Source organism: Triturus cristatus, chromosome 4_1 (assembly GCF_964204655.1).
Source record: "Triturus cristatus chromosome 4_1, aTriCri1.1, whole genome shotgun sequence".
Classification (NCBI taxonomy): Eukaryota; Metazoa; Chordata; class Amphibia; order Caudata; family Salamandridae; genus Triturus; species Triturus cristatus.
This window is the reverse complement of record NC_140585.1, coordinates 1,234,428,745-1,234,444,961: the sequence shown is the minus strand read 5'-3', so window position 1 is coordinate 1,234,444,961 and position 16,217 is coordinate 1,234,428,745. Positions and strand designations below refer to the sequence as shown.

Sequence of the window (16,217 nt, the reverse complement as noted above, 5' to 3'; positions counted from 1 at the left end):
GAAAGAGGCCAGTGAGGTGGATGTTAGCGTGAGATCTAGGGGCTTGTCATGTAAGTTAGGGTGGAGAGAGTGAGAGTGGTCAGATAGAAGGTAAGCTCATCTTCAAGCTGTTGAGAGTAGTGTCACCAAGAACCATGAGAGGAGAGGACGGTGGAGCACAGCCTACGATTGCAAATCATGAGGTGAACGTTATCTCTACGCATGCAGCTGCAGCAAACATTCACACAAATATTCTGGGTAGACATTTTCATCTCGAGCCAAATATCCTGTGTGAGAAAATTACGCAATCAGATTTAGCATAAAGAAAACAAAAAATGTTTGCAATACATATAGCTTAAAACCGTGGTATTGGCAAGATTACACTCACAATATAAATATTATGCAGAGCCCCTGCTATGAAGCTCTGTATAAATGCAACTAAAATACAATCTTAAAATAATAAGCCAGTCACAGACTCATCTTTGGACTCTTGGAACCAAATATGGGCCACTTTGTCACCTTTGCTCGTAAACTTCCTAGTTCTCCCTCCCCTGATAAAATCTTAAACTGATTTATCAAGTATAGAATGCCTGCCTTATCTAACAAACTGTGCACTTGCACATAATTCGTGGGAGGTCACGGGTACCCCGAATTCCCAATGGTACACATTCGAATACCCAAGAGTTGCAGAGCTCTAGTCAGAAGCCTATGAACTGCTGAGATGGTAAAAATGCTGCAGTTAATATTCATTCACAGTGATACATTTTCATTGAATTCCCTTCAAATAATGATTCTAAATCCCCTTACCACGGACACCCGTCACCAAGAGACAGCAGCTGAAGGCCCACAAGGAGGCGAATGCCATGGCTCACTGCGCAGAATCACCCCCGGACTCCAAAGTTGCGCGCACCGAAGCCCTCATGTTATGAATGGGTATTTATCAAGAACCAGTGGCGCGGGTCGATACCAGCGTCACAAGTGCCACCCTACCATTATCTCCGAGGGCTGTAAATACACAAACCGGTTCCTTAATGATCTGATAGGCACCTGATCGTGTTATCAAGCGATTCAAGTCAAAGTTCGCCTGCTGGGAGGTGCCCCAGGGAGGGTTCCAAAGGCGACCATATTCACTGCATGGCATGATACATGTTGCATTTTACAAACAAAGGCTGTTTCTCCTATTGATTCCCTGTTTGTGCCAACTCCGCGGATTCTTCTGGAAAAACAGGGTTGTAGAGATAGAACAAAAAGGGAGAATTGATCTATTGATCTTGTTGGGGGCCATGCCATGCCACCGCTGCCATTTTTGTAAGGAACAGTGGTCCCATTCAAACAGAGTAAAGTAACATGCCACAATTAGTACAATGAAAAATTGGGTTTTATGTTTAAAGACAGTGCAAAAATACTAGTCAATTACAATTAATTAGTAAAGGAGAAAATATCAGAACAGTGAGTGAGTTTTGGTGGCAGGGTAAAAGGAAATCAGCCGATTTCCGGTACCCAGGCGAGTTATTAAAAGGTGACTTTTTTGTGCACGAAAGTAAGCATTAGCAAAAAGTCAGTAAGGCATTTCATACTCCAACATTTGAGATAAAGATACAATGGAGTTTAGAAATGGTTGACGACGTTTCGATCCCTGTGCGGATAATGGGATCTCTTCAGGACAGGAGGATGACAATATTACCTGGGGGGTAGCCTGGGTGGGAGGGGAGAGAAAATTAAAAGGTTGCGGAAGTAGGAGGAAAGGTAAAAACATAGGTGCGGGGGGGGGTTATAAAGTGGGAGCAGGTGGTTGGGTGGAAGAAGAAGAGTAAACAGTGCGAATAGTGAATCCTAAGGTAAAAAAGGACTACGAAGTCTAACAAGAAAGACAGGAAGACAGGTGCATCCCAGTAGTAGTGAATAACCAGCCAGTGAACGGGAGAGAGGAGTGGTGCAGAGGAAAAGGTGACAGAGTAAGAAATGAGAGAACTTACGATGTCAAAAGTAAGGAAGGGGATCCAATAATTGCCACACAAGGTGGGGAAGGTCTGAGGCGCAAAAGCGTCCGGCGGGAGGGTGTCGACGGGGTCAGAACCTCTTTCGGAGTAATAAGTCCCGAGATTGCGGGAAAATTGGTCGTGAAGGATCTGCGGGGAAGCGGAAGGTTAACTGAGAAGTTGGATGGGTGGGGGGAGCTTCGAGCATGTGGCAGGGGGTGCTGCGAAAGCTTACCAGGTAGGTCGTAGTGATCCAAATTGCGGAGTGCCGAATCGCAGGGAAAAGCTCGTCCGATGCGGGCGAGTGTGGGTTCGGAGCCACGGAGGGCGTTGGAATCAGGAAGGAAGTCCCGAGCGAGCCGGGTGTTCCGAGGTAGAGGCGTGTTAATAACGCGGATTACCTACGGGAAGGAGTAAGGGGTGAGCATGGTAGAGGAGGTAGGGGGCCGCAGGACACGGTCTAAGGAGGGCGGCGAGGACTTACCGAATGAGGACGCGGGGACCCAGGATAAGAGTTCCAGCAGTGCCGTGGAAGTACGGGATGTGAAGGCTCGTTGAGTGCGAGCGATGGGAGGGCCTAACTCAGACAGGGGTAGAAATAGTGACGCCCAGTAGTAGCAAGAGAAGAGGGACAGTCAGAGCAGGCGAGAGCGGCGGCCATGATGGAAGGATAGGCATTAACCATGTTAGGTGTGCTAAAGGGAGGAGTGGAGCGACAGAGCGGTAACAAGAAGGGGAAGTGTGAAAGCGGAGGGGAAGGGAAGAGATGAAGAGCTGGAGTAGGTGCGGCTCTGTGCCAGGATCAAGAGTTAATTGGAGCCAGCAAGGGGGTGAGAAGGGATCGGTGTAGGAGAGAGGTGGGAGAAGTGAAAGGGATTAGAATAAGGAGAGTAGTATAAAAATTAATTTAAGAATTGGAAAAAGGTAGGGGGAGGAAGGAATTGGGTACAGTTGGCATGGAAAAATTTAGGAAACAGGCTCAATATACAGAATTGGGTACATTTGGCATGGAACATTTAGGAAACACGCTCAATATACAGCACAATTAAAAATTGCAAGGGTTTTAAAGTAAGTTGGACCAGTCCTCAAGTCGGTTCAGTCCTGTACGATGGCTATCAGAGCGGATTATCCATTTTAGTTCCTCCTTGTTGAGGACAGCCGCTATGTTCATGTTCCTCGTAGACTGTACGATCACGCTGATAACCTGCCATGTCATGTTGTCCTCAGTGTGATTAAGTTGCGTAAAATGTTAGACGAGAGGTGCATTAGCGGTCTTACAGCGGATTCTGCTTCTATGTTGGCAAATCCGGACTCTGATCTTCTGCGTTGTTTGCCCCACATAGATCAGATTACAAGGACAAGTTATGGCATATATAACCTTATTAGTGTTACAATTAGAAAAGTTACTCAGGGTGATGTTAATGTTCCCATGCACAAATGTTTTGGTGTCCAATGTGAGACAACAAACGCTGCAACTAGTACATTTGAAGTGGCCTACCAGGGGTGGTAGATTGCAGAAGGTTCTGAGGGTGGGGTCCCTTTTTATTTCTGGTAGTGCGGCCCTGACTAGATGGTCACCCAGGCTACCCCCCAGGTAATCTTGTCATCCTCCTGTCCTGAAGAGATCCCATTATCCGCACAGGGATCGAAACGTCGTCGACAACCATTTCTAAACTCCATTGCATCTTTATCTCAAATGTTGGAGTATGAAATAACTTACTGACTTTTTGCTAATGCTTACTTTCGTGCACAAAAAAGTCACCTTTTAATCACTTGCCTGGGTACCGGAAATCGGCTGATTTCCTTTTACCCTGCCACCAAAACTCTCTCACTGTTCTGATATTTTCTCCTTTACTAATTAATTGTAATTGACTAGTATTTTTGCACTGTCTTTAAACATAAAACCCAATTTTTCATTGTACTAATTGTGGCATGTTACTTTACTCTGTTTGAATGGGACCACTGTTCCTTACAAAAATGTACCTACCCTCGGTCCCTTCTGACTCCTAGGGTCTCCTTGTCTCTTTAACTCATGACACCGCTGCCAGGCAGGGAAGGCCGATAGCAGCTAACAGTTTTTAAAGAGCGTGGGAGCCAGCATGAAAATGTCTGACATAAGGACATTTTCATCAAGGCTGAGCTAATGAGGGCGGAAATCTGAAAGAAACGCGTTAGTTAGATTCCTCACCTTAGAATATCCCCAGGCGTCATGCTGGATCCGGAAAGATTTTTGTAGCAATACCCCTTGCGCGTCGCTAGGCGGCGTCTGCGGGTCCGCGTCCGTCGATGGCGTCGTGCGCCGGAATGACGTCGTCGGAGTACTTCGACGCCGCCCTCACGCGCTGACGTCAGTTCTTCTTTTTTCCGCGCCAGACAGCGCCGATCCGGGAAGAGCTTACCCCTTAGTCAATTTTTTGACTAAACTTTTTTGACTCTTTTTGGTCTTCTCTCGACTCTGGTGCCGGTAGGATGCCTGGGTTTAAAGCCTGTTACTCCTGTCATCGACTGATGTCGGTGACGGACCACCATCGCCGGTGCCTATACTGCCTGGGGGCCGACCACGACGCGGAGTTGTGCCCAGATTGTCAGGCCTTGACCTCGAAGGCTAGGCGGGAGCGGTCCCGTAAGCTTCTCGAGCTTCGGCACTCGGCTCCTCGCTGTTCACGGTCCCGGTCCAGGAGGAGGTCCAAGGACCGGTCGCGGAGACGCAGCCACCATCATCGCTAGTCGGGCTCGAAGTCTTCGGGTAAGTCGAAGCGATCAAAGAAGTCCAAGAGGCGACACCGCTCTTTGGACTCCCCTCGCCGGTCCCGCGACTCGGCCGAGGGTCAGGGTGGTCCCACCCCTGCGGCTCCGTCGGAGCCGCGTCCCTCCCCATACCCGCCGGTCCCTGGGACTGACGTGACTCCGGCGGAGGTCAGTGCTTTCCTCTCGGCCATGAGGGGCCTGGCTCCGCCGTCGACGCCTGCCGGCGCGCCTTCGGGCCCCGCGGGCTTGACTGGGCGATCTCGCGTGCCGGCGGCTCCGGTCCCGGCGCCGTCGACTACTTTGGTCCCGACGCCGCAGGTCCCCAAGGGATCCAGGCCTGGATCTCTGCCGGCGCCGGTCGACCTCTTGACGCCTCCTCCACCGGCGCCGACACCGGTTCCGCCTCCGGCGCCGTCTCCGGACGACGCCGTTCCCCGGTTTAGCCCCGGCTCGGCGCCGCTCGACGCCGCTTCCGACGCCGATGGATGAGCGTTTCATATACCGCCCGGCTCCGATCATTCCTTCTGTTAATCAGGAATCGGATGACGGGGGCGACTGGGAGGGGTCTGAGGACCCTATAGCCAGACAGGGCCAACTTTCACAGGACTGGGCAGACGAACTGGGGGATGCCAGTGGTCTGGACACCTCCCCGGACGCTGGTTTCATCTCTCCTCCGACTGTGGCCTCGGAGGAAGGTGCAGCTTTCTCAGTGGTGCTGCGCAAGGCGGCCGAAGCCCTGGGGCTCGAGTTGCCTGCTGTGGCCGTGAGAACTAACATCCTCACAGAGGTGCTTCAACGGTCAGCAAGCTCCACAGAGCATCTGCTGCAGTTAAATGAGGCCCTCATAGACGTTCTGCAGGGCACTTGGTCCAAGCCCTCCACAGTTCCTCCTGTGGATCGGAACGTGGCCCGGCGCCACTGCCCTGCTCTGGGCGACCCCAGTTTCCTGTCCCAACACCCCACCCCCGAGAGTCTGGTTATCCAGGCCTCAACTTCCCAATCCTCCTTCCCGTCCGCTCCTCCGGATCGGGAATCCAAGAGGCTGGAACAGTTTGGAAAGAAGCTGTTCTCTTCCCTGAGTTTGGGCCTGCGGTCTTTGAACATCGCTTGCCTCTTGGACCGTTTCTCCCACTCTCTGTGGGATACGGTGAAGGACGTGCTGCCCGTGTCCGGAGGAGGCCCGGACACGTCTCTCCCAGGCGCTTGCTGACGGGCGAGATGCAGCACGACATGCCATACGGTGTGGACTAGACACCACGGACTCGCTGGGTAGGGCGATTACCACCACGGTGGTGCTCCGGCGCCACGCCTGGCTGCGGTCCACGTCTTTCTCGGGGGATGTCCAGAGTACCCTCATGGATATGCCCTTTGATTGCACTCGCCTTTTTGGTGAGAAGGCGGATAGTGCGCTGGCTTGCTTTAAGGATTCCCGGGCTACGGCCAAGTCCTTGATTTTCTCGGCCCCGCGGCCGCAAACTTCCGCCTTTCGCCCCTTTCGTGTCCAAGGAAGGGGCGCCTCCTCAAGTCCGCCTAGCCACCGGCCGCAGAACCAACCTGCACGCGGTCGCGGACTCCTCCTTGGCGGTACTGGAGGACAACATGCCGGTCAGTCCACATCCACCCCGGCAGCATCCGCCTCAAAGCCCTCCTAGTCCGAGCTTTCAGGCCCATTCCACGCCAATGGGCAGCAGAGTTCGCCATCACCTGCTCCACTGGCGATCCATCACATCGGACAGGTGGGTGCTGCAAATCGTCCGAAGGGGCTACTCCCTCCCCTTCGAGACGACCCCTCTAGCCATGCCACCGCAGTGCCACAGTTTGTCGGAGGATCACTTGAATTTTCTGCGGGAGGAAGTTACATCCCTCTTGGCCAAAGAGGCCGTCGAGCGCGTTCCTGGTCCAGAAGTAGCCCGTGGTTGCTATTCCCACTACTTTCTGGTTCCCAAGAAGGTCAAAGGGGGCCTACGCCCTATCTTGGACCTCAGGAGCGTCAACGCCTTCCTCCGGAAGGAACGGTTCAAGATGCTCACTTTAGCTCAGGTTCTGGCTGCCCTCGAACCTGGAGACTGGATGGTAGCGTTGGACTTGCAGGACGCCTATTTTCACATCCCCGTCCTGCCGGACCACCGGCGTTACCTGCGGTTCACGGTGGGTCAGGAGCCCTTTCAGTTCACCGTGCTCCCCTTCGGCCTCACCAGTGCCCCTCGGGTGTTCACGAAAGTGATGGCGGTGGTCGCAGCTCATCTGCGCAGATCGAGGGTTCCAGTCTTCCCCTATCTCGACGACTGGCTGTTAAAGGTGGGCTCGCCCCAGCAAGTCGTCTCCCACCTCCAGACTATGTCCGACCTCCTGCATTTGCTGGGGTTCTCCATCAATGTGTCGAAGTCACACCTGAGACCCTCCCAGAAGCTCCTCTTCATCGGAGCGGTTCTCGATTGGGCGCAGTTCCGGGCCTATCCTCCGGACCGCGATTGGGTCAGGGGTAGATGCCTCTCCCTACCCCAACCAGAGCATGTAGTAGTGACGGACGCGTCCCTCCTGGGATGGGGGGGCCATATGGGAGAGGCGGAGATCAGAGGCCTCTGGTCTCCGGCGGAGTCTCAACTCCATATTAACTTGTTGGAGCTGAGAGCGATCCGGCTTGCACTGAAAGCCTTCCTTCCCTCTGTCCGGGGAAGTGTTGTGCAGGTGTTCACGGACAACACTACCGCCATGTGGTATTGCAACAAGCAGGGCGGGGTGGGGTCGTGGACCCTTTGTCAGGAGGCTCTGCGCCTCTGGACATGGCTGGAACACCAGGGCATCATCCTGGTGGTTCAACATCTGGCGGGCTCTCTGAACGCCAGAGCAGACGAACTCAGCCGCCGGTGCATGATGGATCACGAATGGCGTCTGAACTCGGATGTGGCGCAAGGTCTCTTTCTGCAGTGGGGAGAGCCTTGGTTAGATCTATTCGCCACCAAAGAGAACGCGCAATGTTATCAGTTCTGCGCGTTGGAATTTCCAAGGCGGCACTCGCTCGGAGACGCTTTTCGTCGCGAGTGGAGTTGCGGTCTGTTGTACGCCTTTCTGCCTATACCACTTCTGCCCAGAGTACTGAAGATCAGGCGCGACCGGGCCCAAGTCATCTTAGTGGCTCCGGATTTGGCACGAAGGTACTGGTATCCCGAGCTACTCAGTATGTCAATCGATCCTCCGGTACGACTGTCTCTTCAGGAGGACCTTCTGTCGCAGCAGCAGGGGACGGTCCTCCACCCGAACGTGTCCAGTCTCCACCTCCATGCGCGGAGATTGAGCGGCGACAGTTGATGCCATTTGACTTGCCTCCTGATGTCTGCGATGTGATTCTGGCAGCCAGGCGTCCCTCCACAAAATCGTTATACGCCTGCAGGTGGAACAAATTTGTGGCATGGTGCACAGCAAAGGCTGTGGATCCCCTTTCCGCCCCTCTCTCTGAGGTTCTCCTCTTCCTTCTTTCTTTGGCCCAGCAGGGCTCTGCTCTGGGCACCTTGAAAGGTTATCTTTCTGCAATCTCTGCATTCTTACGGCTTCCTGATCAGCCTTCTCTTTTCAAGTCCCCTGTAGTTTCCCGTTTTCTTAAAGGCATTACTCACATGTTCCTTCCTGTCCCCTTCGTAATGCCTCAGTGGGATTTGAATCTTGTCTTGACCTTTCTGATGTGCGCTCCCTTTGAGCCTCTTCACAATTGTCCCCTTCGTCTTCTGACTCTTAAGACTGCTTTCCTGGTAGCTATCACCTCGGCTAGACGGGTGAGTGAGCTCCAGGCTCTGTCATCTAAGCCTCCTTTTCTTTCTGTTCATCCGGACAAGGTTGTCCTCCGGACTCGTCCTTCTTTTCTTCCGAAAGTGATGACCCCCCTTTCACATCGGGCAATCTGTCACATTGCCCACCTTCTTTCCGCCTCCGCATCCTTCGAAAGAGGAAGAGAGGCTCCACCGTCTGGACCCCAAACGTGTGCTGTCCTTTTATTGAGACCGCACCAGACAGTTCCGGGTGGACGGCCAACTTTTTGTTGGGTATGTAGGTGCTAAGAAGGGGAGGGCTGTACACAAGCGGACCATCTCACGGTGGGTCGTATTGTGTATTAAGGTTTGTTATTCCTTGGCGAAAAAGGACCCTCCTGTTGGGCTGAGAGCCCATTCCACCCAGGCCACAGCGGTGACTACTGCCCTGGGACGGGGAGTTCCCTTGCAGGACATCTGTCAGGCGGCGACGTGGGCCTCACTGCACACGTTCGCCAAGCACTATTGCCTGGACAGCCAAGTCCGGAGAGATGGCTTCTTTGGCCGTTCTGTTCTCCAGGACTTTCTGGTGTGATCTTGGTTCGCAGACCCTCCACCGGGGTATCTATTCTAAGGTGAGGAATCTAACTAACGTGTTTCTTTCAGATGAACAAGTTACTTACCTTCGGTAACGATGTATCTTTAAGAAACATTAGTTAGTTAGATTCCTCACCGACCCACCCATCCTCCCCGCTCTGCGAACCGACATCTAGGGTTAAGGTCATCCTGTTCAGGGCCCTAGGCTTTTTGGCACCAGTGTCGGTCTCTTGCATGGCTCTGCGTTCCTGGCGCGTAAAGCTATGTACAAGAACTGACGTCAGCGCGCGAGGGCGCCGTCTAAGAACTCCGACGTCATTCCGGCGCACGACTCCAACGACGGACGCGGAGCCGCAGATGACGCCTAGCGACGCGCAAGGGGTATTGCTACAAAAATCTTTATGGATCCAGCCTGGGGATATTCTAAGGTGAGGAATCTAACTAACTAATGTTTCTTACAGATACATCGTTACCGAAGGGAAGTAACTTGTTCATTGAAACTAGTGGTGCGCGCACACCACAGAGGAGCGGGGGCGAGGGAGCCTGTTTTCTGTGCCGCGCTGATGCGCATGCTAGACACCGACGGGAATGGGCGGAGCAAAGGCGGGACATGCGCCCGCCTTTGCCCAATTGAGTGCTGGCTTTTTTTTAAAATAAAGCACGCAAAAGCCAATGGCAGCCGGGGAAAGAAAAACCTCGAGCTGCTCTAGGGATTATTTAACTCAGTGTGGTTATAATTAGGGCTCTAAAGTAGTATGCCTTTCTTCTCATCTCAGCCATGTGTGTACTGTATTATGCCAAACTACTGAGGGTTGTTAATAGTGCCTGATTTAAGGTACCTTATTAGTGGCTTGTGCATACTTGTTAAACACTAGACTCAGTGTTTTGGAGGGTATTCAAGGTTTATACAGTGGGTGACCACACTGAAGTCTGTGGGGACATTTCATTTGTTAAACATGTGAACACCAACAAAACCAGGGTGACATTATCACTTTAGTGGCAATAGAAAATTGGGCATAGATTTAGGCAGTTGAATTACTTATGATCCACTTCGCCTATACAACAGTGTCACAATCGTTGGATGAAGTCATTTTAGATGTTATCTGTGATGTCATTTAACCTCTCATCTGTAATGCAATATGCGAGGTCATGAGGACTGCATAGCAGGGGCGCAAGTTATAAATAATTGACTTAACAATAATTGGCAATTTTCAGTGGTTTTTAAACGTTCATTCTTGTATTATTCCATCTCCTAGATAACATAATTTTAAACTTGTTTTTTCCAGAGAAATAATGTGTGTGTGTGTGTGTGTGTGTATATATATATTTATATACATATACACTCACATGTTTCCTTGAAACTTCCTCATTTAAACTCTCACAATACCAGATGTTGCTAGCACCAAGTCTGAACTGCCACATTAGGCAGATGGCTTACTAAATTGTCCCATCCTTAAGTGCAGTGATCATTTCTACAGCAGAGTCAACAACACACCGAGCCGTCCTGTTGAATTCCGCTAACTGCCAGTATAGCCTATATTTCAACAATAAAGGCCTAGCTAGTATTCGTAAACTGACATTAAACTTGGGGGTTGAGAAATGAGGCCAGCCTTCTCTCTGGGATGGTGATATTCATGAGGAAATTACCAATTAAGCAAACCTTTTGGGGAATTCAGGTGCACCTTTTGTTTTGCTCCATCCATATCCCGACACCTAAGTCTCCATATGTGGAAGTTGTGCGGGGTGCATGTTCGCAGGAAACACTGCTCCTGCCTCAATTTCACATTGAGCGGCCTGAACGTGAAAAAAAGCTGGTGGTTTATTTGGCTGGTTATCTGCTTAATCTTGAGGGCCATGGTCTGCAAAATCCAAATGAAGAAGACCCGTTGAGCACTCTGCCTTTAGGGTTTTAGCAATGTGAACTTGCGTTCAAAAAGATGCTGATTAGGTCTGCTAGACTTTGCTTTCTGTCTCATTTACCTATTTATCGATCAACATGTTCCGAGCTGCGCCGAATCCACAGAACTAAATAGAAATGTCCTGTGCTGCCACCTTATCATTGATTCAGCTTCTTTAACCAACCCCATTCTACACCAACCTTTCCAGGAGCAATCTTAGGTGCTCTCAGACTTTTGTTTGCAACATATCAATTGGATACAGTTATCAGGAAGCAAAACACTTTTTTTACAGACCGAACACCTCCACAATTTCAGAGTTACTGTTGTCGACTCTGAAATGTTAAAATGTCTATAGAATGTTTGGCCTGCTTTAAGCATGCAAACTGTGATTTAGTTTTTCTTCAAAATAAGGGAATATAGTTTCCATTAAACTAGAAAAATAAGCACTTTTATTTGGTCACTGATTAGGGAATAGATCATAACCTTTTTGTGTGCTTGAATTTGTCTGTGAGTTTCTATGCGATAGTGGCATAAGCGAACCACATCTTTATGCTCTGCAGAGGAGCTGCTCTTTCCCTGAGAAATTGCCCTTTGTCATAATCCCTTAGTTTCCAAAGCTTCTTTTCTCAAGTCTAACAAAGTTGTAACCCTTCAAGAGAAGACAAATATTTTCAGCTGGTGCAGTGCTTCACGTGGGAGCATCCATTTTGGACTGGTGAGGCCCGGGAGCCTGACATTGAACAGTTGTTCCTGAGGTTGTGCTGGAGATCAGTTTAGAAACAGCCGACAGAATGTCAGCAAAAACTGAGGGAATAAGTTAAGATGGACCTCTCTGCTCTTTGTATTTAGATTTTATTGAATCGGACCCTTCTGTTTCCCATATTGATAATTTTCTTCAGACCATGTCCTCTTTTAAATTTTTGAAGAGAGGTAGCTTGCAGGATAACGGAGAATTGTATGCAATGTCATTTGAAAATCTGTAGGGCCGACTAATCTTTTACCATTTAAGTTTGATGAAATTGCTTCCATTCAGATGGGTAATCGGCTATATAAGCCTTCAGCCTGTATTTTTTTTTTTTTTTTTTTAAGTTTCTGGGTTATCATCAAAGGTTAGCTGTTTAACTCCTTTCATTTCTAGTTAAATGGGGATGATGCAGTCTCCTGTCGGTTATTTTCTGCTTGTTGCTTGAAGTGGCTTTTGATGCTTTGCTTAACAGATTGACCTACAGTATGCATTATTTATTCCACCTTTTGTTTGTGTCTCATACTTGTGCAGTGGGATCCAATGCTTGTCGAGTGAACAATGGGGGCTGCAGTAGCCTATGTCTGGCGACCCCGGGCAGTAGGCAGTGCGCTTGTGCAGAAGACCAGATCTTGGATGTGAATGCCGTCACTTGCAAAGGTGAGGCCAGAATTTAGATCGACTGAATCCACACACATTATAGCAGTCACTTCAGAAGATGCATTGTGTGCAGCTACAGAATTCAGTGCAAGTAGCACCATGTAGTCCTTCTGTCCTGGAAACTCCTTACCTTACACCCTCCAGCTAATCCGCTGATGCTTTACCATTTTAACCTTGAAGATCTCTTTTGTTCCCTCCTTCATTTTTTTGAGCCTCTAACTTAACGGCTACCCCATTCCCTCTCAGCATTGACTTTTCCAGTTTTTTCAACCTAGAGCTAACGTCCATTTTGATTTGTCCTGAACCCCCCAACATAACTTCCCAACCTTCTGCTTCCACAATCTGTCCTGGAGGCTCACCACCTTCTGTTTTTTCACTCTGCAAACCCAAGATCAATAATGTGAGTTTGTTTATCAGCGAAATTCATGATATTCGCATCAGTCCCACAGGCCACAGCTTTATACTTACTTGTGTGCTGCACATTCTTCCTTCAAGTTCCAGATTTAATTGTGGAGAACACTTAAATTGGCATAATGGCACAGAAAGCCCACAGTTGCACAGTGGTGTCCACTCCGCTTTTTCACCATAGACTTTCAGTCCTAGCTGTCTGTTCATTAACGTCATCTTCTGTGTCTTCCTACAGCCATTTCTTTGTCTGCAAGTATAGAACACCCAAAATGAATTGTGCAGCATTTATGCCTTAGCAGTAGATAACTTGAAACTTGCCATCAATAAGTATACCTCTGCATTTCGTGGATAAAGCCTCGCATGCGTTATGTTTTTTCCGTATTCTTCCAGCACATAACAAGAACATTTGTGGTGGTCCACTGCTGTCTATCTAAAGAACTGCCACATCATTTCAAAATCCAAATATCTACCGTGCAGGACTAATGTGATTTGAGGCCTTTCTTAATTTGTAAATTAATTAATTAATGTAATTAATGAAAAATCTAAAGAGCAGCAGTACTCCAAAGTTTTATTTTTAAGGTTCCCGTCTCTGCCACTACTAATTGGTAGGGTTGCAGAATATCAAGGATGCCTAGACTTCCACTTAATCCCTTTTTTATTCCACCATCCTACCCTTCAGGTTGCTTTATATCAATTGTGCTGGCTCTTTTTTCTCCCTGATTTTTCCCTTTGCCACTGTGCTCCTAACTTCTTTGTTTGTTCAAATCTGTCTCTCTCTTGCTCTGGGAAAAAATGTAATGATGAAAAGTAGCCTCTGCTTCCCAAAAATGAGTGCAGTGCCCTGTAACTGCAGGCACTAATTAAATACTGTGCAGACCACATCTAATGTAAGCGTGCAAATATATAGCTAAGAACACACAAACCTCTTCCATGTTGTGATTTCTGGGTTTTGGATCAACAATGTGATCACGTTAGATTACAGGTTTGGCAGTCTTTGTGGCTTTTTTATCCATTTTACCTTTCTTTTGATCTCTGAAACATTTTTCCAGTTTGTCAGACTTCTCATTCGCTTTATATTTTTGTATTAACAGCGAACCCGTCCTACATTCCACCGCCTCAGTGCCAAACTGGAGAGTTTGCCTGTAAGAACAGCCGGTGTATCCAGGAGCGTTGGAAGTGTGATGGTGACAACGACTGCCTAGACAACAGTGATGAAGCACCAGAGCTCTGCCGTATGTAATACTAGATCCTTCTGCAGATGCCCCTAAACTCTATCCCACCAGGGCATCTCCACCTGTGACTGATGCCACTGAGATCTGACATGCATAGCTTCACTCTTTAGTCTGTGAAGCTCCTGAACTTTGCTCGGTGTTGTAACCCTTCAATTTCTACTTATCTATGCTCATTGTATTTAAAACCTCATATCACTGAAATCCACAACTATCCCAAATACTGTTATGCATTTTGTGTCAATCTTTGAATGATGGTGTGTATTAAATAGACTGACACATTTGTCCCTCTCCACAGACCAGCACACCTGCCCCTCAGACCGTTTCAAGTGTGAGAATAACCGCTGCATTCCTATCCGCTGGCTTTGTGATGGGGACAATGACTGTGGCAACAATGAGGACGAGTCCAACTCCACCTGCTCAGGTCAGTCCCCCGCACTTACTATTATTTGTGATTTACTTTTATTCTTTCATAGGCCCAGGGGGTTCTGAACGGAGGTATTATATGAAAATAAACATATAATTTTGTCTTTTCACTCTAAGCACTCTGAATCCCTCACCCACATTTAATTTTATTTTCATGCAGTATACTGGGAACTGAGTGGTGGCAGGGCGCCGGGTTTACCATACCTCATGCTATCATGCATCTCTGGTTTGAAAGAAAGTCAACTAATGCTTTGCCTTTTACCAAAATTAAGTCTTATGTCTGTGTGAAAACATACACATTTTCTGAGACCTTTTACTCATCCACTTTTCTTTGCAGTTTTTTTTGTAGAATCAGTTTACAATAGATATTTTCTTTTTATTTTGGGCACTGGCACATTAAGTCCACAGTCACTAAATGTACCGCAGAAACTGGGATTCGAACCAGGTTCGTTGTATTCCAAAGTTGTCAGTTCTAGGCACTAGGACACCTCTCCATCTACTACTTTGTAGCCATACACAACACAGTATTGTGGAATACTCTTTGGGTACAGTTGCAATATACAAACATGTTCAGGAATAGAACATTTGATAAATAATTTCTTAACCAAAAAGCACCACCTAAGATGATTTCCAAAAAAAGGAAAATATGTGTTTGAAAAGTCTGCAGTGAAACTTTGTGGGTGAAGTGTAAAGAGGAGAGAGGATCAATTGAAAGCATACAATGTGACCTTGTAGAGCAGGGAAGAGAAATAGTTTATAAACCGACATTTTGGTCAAGACTGTTTAAGTGTATTTTAATCACTTTTAATTTACGCTTCTCAGGCGCTCTGAACAATGGTCCTGGTGCTACTCATCCATTTGCTGAAATTTGGGATTTGTTTTCCTTCTGATTGATTCTCATCAGGCAGATAAGCCCCCTCACATAGATGAATAGCTACTAGTGGATTATGACAGCCTGGCTTTTACGTGGCTTCCCAGTTCTAAGCTTCTTTTTCTTAAGAGTAGTTTGTCAACCTAAATTCCTACAACACACTTCTAAGATCTCTTTGACCTCTAGGTTTAAATTGATTTAATATTACTACCCGCTTAGGGTGTATATCACCTCTAAAATAATGTGTCGCCTGAGGTACATGTTGGTTGTCCTATATGTAACATATGGGCTCATTTTTTATTTCATGTGATGTGGAGCCGTCTAGATTTGACTGTGTATTGGAATAAGGTGCTACAGTTCTTGTCCCAAATGCTCCAGTAGCATGCTTACTGGTTTATTTTGCCAAGAACTAAACCTAACATCTCCAGCAGATTTCTAGATCTAGTTCTCGTATTGGCCAAATGACATATCTATGAGCTGGAAAAATGAAGCTAGTCCTAACGTGTGGAAATTATATAATGAAGTCTCCAAGTGGGCGGAGTGTGAGGAGGGAGGAAGCACTAAAGAACGAGGTCAGGATGGAGATTAGACCGCAAGATGTGGCAAAAGCCTGGGGTGATATTGTGCTGAGAATGCTAACAATTGACAGTAACGGAAGCTTGCGCATCGCAGTTAATAATGATGAATGAGAAGTTGTTCAGCTGCTTCTCCAGCCAGTAAATTAATAGTGTATTGAACTGTATAGAAGTATATTGAAATTTATAATATCACATCCCCTCCAAGAATACATGTAATACCTTGGACACTAAGCAGGATCTATGCGATTCCCTTGTGAAACGTTTATATTCCTATAAATGCTCTTGTGTATCTTGTGTGCTAAGAAGACACGTTATTATATTCTATTATTATACTCAGGCTTGAATTAGATACACATCTA

The 16,217-nt window shown here is 47.9% G+C and overlaps 1 protein-coding gene across 2 annotated transcripts in view; it reads left to right on the top strand.

Annotated features, from left to right (window-relative positions):
• LRP1 (LDL receptor related protein 1) overlaps positions 1 to 16,217 on the top strand; it is a 1,298,976-nt gene that overhangs the window by 343,784 nt on the left and 938,975 nt on the right. For both annotated transcript variants that reach the window (XM_085654639.1, XM_085654638.1), the window contains exons 15-17: positions 12,221 to 12,346; positions 13,846 to 13,986; positions 14,282 to 14,407. In XM_085654639.1, the coding sequence (XP_085510765.1) occupies positions 12,221 to 12,346; positions 13,846 to 13,986; positions 14,282 to 14,407 (393 nt within the window). The remainder of the gene's footprint in view (positions 1 to 12,220; positions 12,347 to 13,845; positions 13,987 to 14,281; positions 14,408 to 16,217) is intronic.